This window comes from Sapajus apella, unplaced genomic scaffold (genome assembly GCF_009761245.1).
Source record: "Sapajus apella isolate SASKATOON/1434 unplaced genomic scaffold, GSC_monkey_1.0 scaffold119, whole genome shotgun sequence".
Taxonomy (NCBI): domain Eukaryota; kingdom Metazoa; phylum Chordata; class Mammalia; order Primates; family Cebidae; genus Sapajus; species Sapajus apella.
In genome coordinates, this window is record NW_022437059.1 from 3,093,761 (window position 1) to 3,095,812 (window position 2,052).

At 43.7% G+C, this 2,052-nt stretch overlaps 1 protein-coding gene across 1 annotated transcript; it reads left to right on the forward strand.

The window, feature by feature from the left end:
• Nucleotides 1-634: 634 nt before the first annotated feature.
• On the forward strand, nucleotides 635-1,567 carry LOC116538402 (olfactory receptor 10J1-like). The gene has a single exon (XM_032260782.1). It carries the CDS (start codon nucleotides 635-637, stop codon nucleotides 1,565-1,567), a length of 933 nt encoding a protein of 310 aa, XP_032116673.1.
• Nucleotides 1,568-2,052: the final 485 nt, after the last annotated feature.

A 2,052-nucleotide genomic window follows, 5' to 3' on the forward strand; every position in this document is an offset into this window, starting at 1 on the left:
ATCCAGGCTAGAGTATAGTGGCACAATTTTTGCTCACTGCCACCTCTGCCACCCAGGCTCAAGTGATCCTCTTCCCTCAGCCTCCCATGTGGCTGAAACTCCAGGCATGAGACACCAGGCTTAGCTAATTTTTGTATCTTTTGGGGAGATGGGGTTTCGCCATCTTGTCCAGGCTGGTCTTGAACACCTGGACTCAAGCAATCAGCTCAACCTTGCCTCCCAAAGTGCTGGAATTACAGGTGTGAGCCACCGCACCTAGATGAAATTTTCTATTTTAATTATACTATAGTCTAAGAATGTGATTATCTTTTAAGAACATCCAGTTTCTAAAAAATTTTGAGACCAATTTCATGGGCCATTGATGATCATTTTTTAAAAAATGACCCAGGTGTACTTAAGAAGAATGCTTTATATCAAAATTTTAAATACAAACACTCAAGTTTTGTGCATCTTTATTTTCAGTCCAACGAGTTAGTCTGCCATGTCCCTGAAGAAAAAAGTTGATTCACTGAGTTTTGAACTGAGTCTTTGCTGTGTTGCATTTCTGCCCTCTGCGGTGTACTCAAGAGCACAGTTATTTTTTGCTAAAAGATAGTGTGGACTTTCTCTTACTCTTTCAGACCTGAGATTCTCAATGCAGAGAGCCAACCACACAGAGGTAAGAGAGTTTGTTTTCCAAGGTTTCTCCAGTTTTCGAGAACATCAGCTCATACTTTTTGTGGTCTTTCTCGCCCTCTACATCCTAACACTGGCTGGCAATCTCATCATCCTGACTACAATCTACGTTGACCATCACCTCCATACTCCTATGTACTTCTTTTTAAGTGTGCTCTCCACGTCAGAAACTTTCTATTCCCTGGTCATTATCCCACACATGCTTTGTAGCCTTGTAGGCCTGAGCCAATCCATCTCCCTGGAGGGCTGTGGGACTCAGCTCTTGTTTTTCCTTGGCTTTGCCATCACCAACTGCCTCCTGCTAGCAGTAATGGGATATGATCGCTATGTGGCCATCTGCAACCCGCTTCGCTACTCAATCATCGTGAATTGGAGGGTGTGTGCTATGCTGGCATCCTCAGTCTGTGTCACAGGGTTCTCACTCTCATTGGTTCAGACTGTGGCCATTTTCAGACTGCCCTTTTGCACCTCACTGATTGAGCATTTCTTCTGTGATGTTCGGCCTGTGTTGGACCTGGCCTGTGCTACCCCAATCATCAATGACATTCTGACCTTAATTATCAGCCTCCTTGCTATCACAGCCCCTGCCACCTTTCTCTTCATCTCTTATGTCCTTATTATTTCCGCCATTCTCAAGATTGCCTCAGCTGAAGGCCGGAAGAAGACCTTTGCCACCTGTGCCTCCCACCTCACTGTGGTCATCGTCCACTATGGCTGTGACTCCACTGCCTACTTCAAGCCCAAGTTGGAGAATACCAAAGATCAGGATCAGTTAATCTCAGTGACCTACACTGTCATAACACCTCTACTCAACCCCATTGTGTATAGTCTGAGAAATAAAGCAGTCCAGGACACTCTGCATAGAGTGCTGGGCAGGAAATCCTACTCCTAAGATGATACTCTCTTCTTAAGTAGTTGCGTGTGCCTTCCAGGTGGAAGCCTATTGGTAAAGTCATAGAGACAGAATTTTATGTGATCAGTGAAGCCTCATACATCACAGTCAGAGCCAAGGCAAAAGGGAAACTGGGAGCTAGCCTCTAATAATTGAGGCTCATTTTCTGACCCTTTTGGGAACAGAATAAAAACACAGGTCACTTGAAACATCTATAGACAGACACCCGTTGGCTCTATTCAACGAGATCATGACAAGGCCACAGTATGATCTAGTGTTGATCTCAAGCTTAAATTTAAAGATACCAGTTCATCTTGCTGAAGTGCAAACCACATTAAATTACTCAACTGAATCTTTTGTCATAAATTGGATGCTTGAACAAGCAGCTACTTAAAAGGATATGTGCAGAAATCTAATTGCCTTGTGTTTTAATGAGATAAGCAGAGCAAGAACGTAGCTGTCTTTTAAGAGATGGGTTTGGAATG

Excerpts from the sequence above, each read along its gene's own strand:
- LOC116538402 (XM_032260782.1), top strand. The coding sequence starts at position 635 with ATGCAGAGAGCCAACCACACAGAGGTAAGAGAGTTTGTTTTCCAAGGT.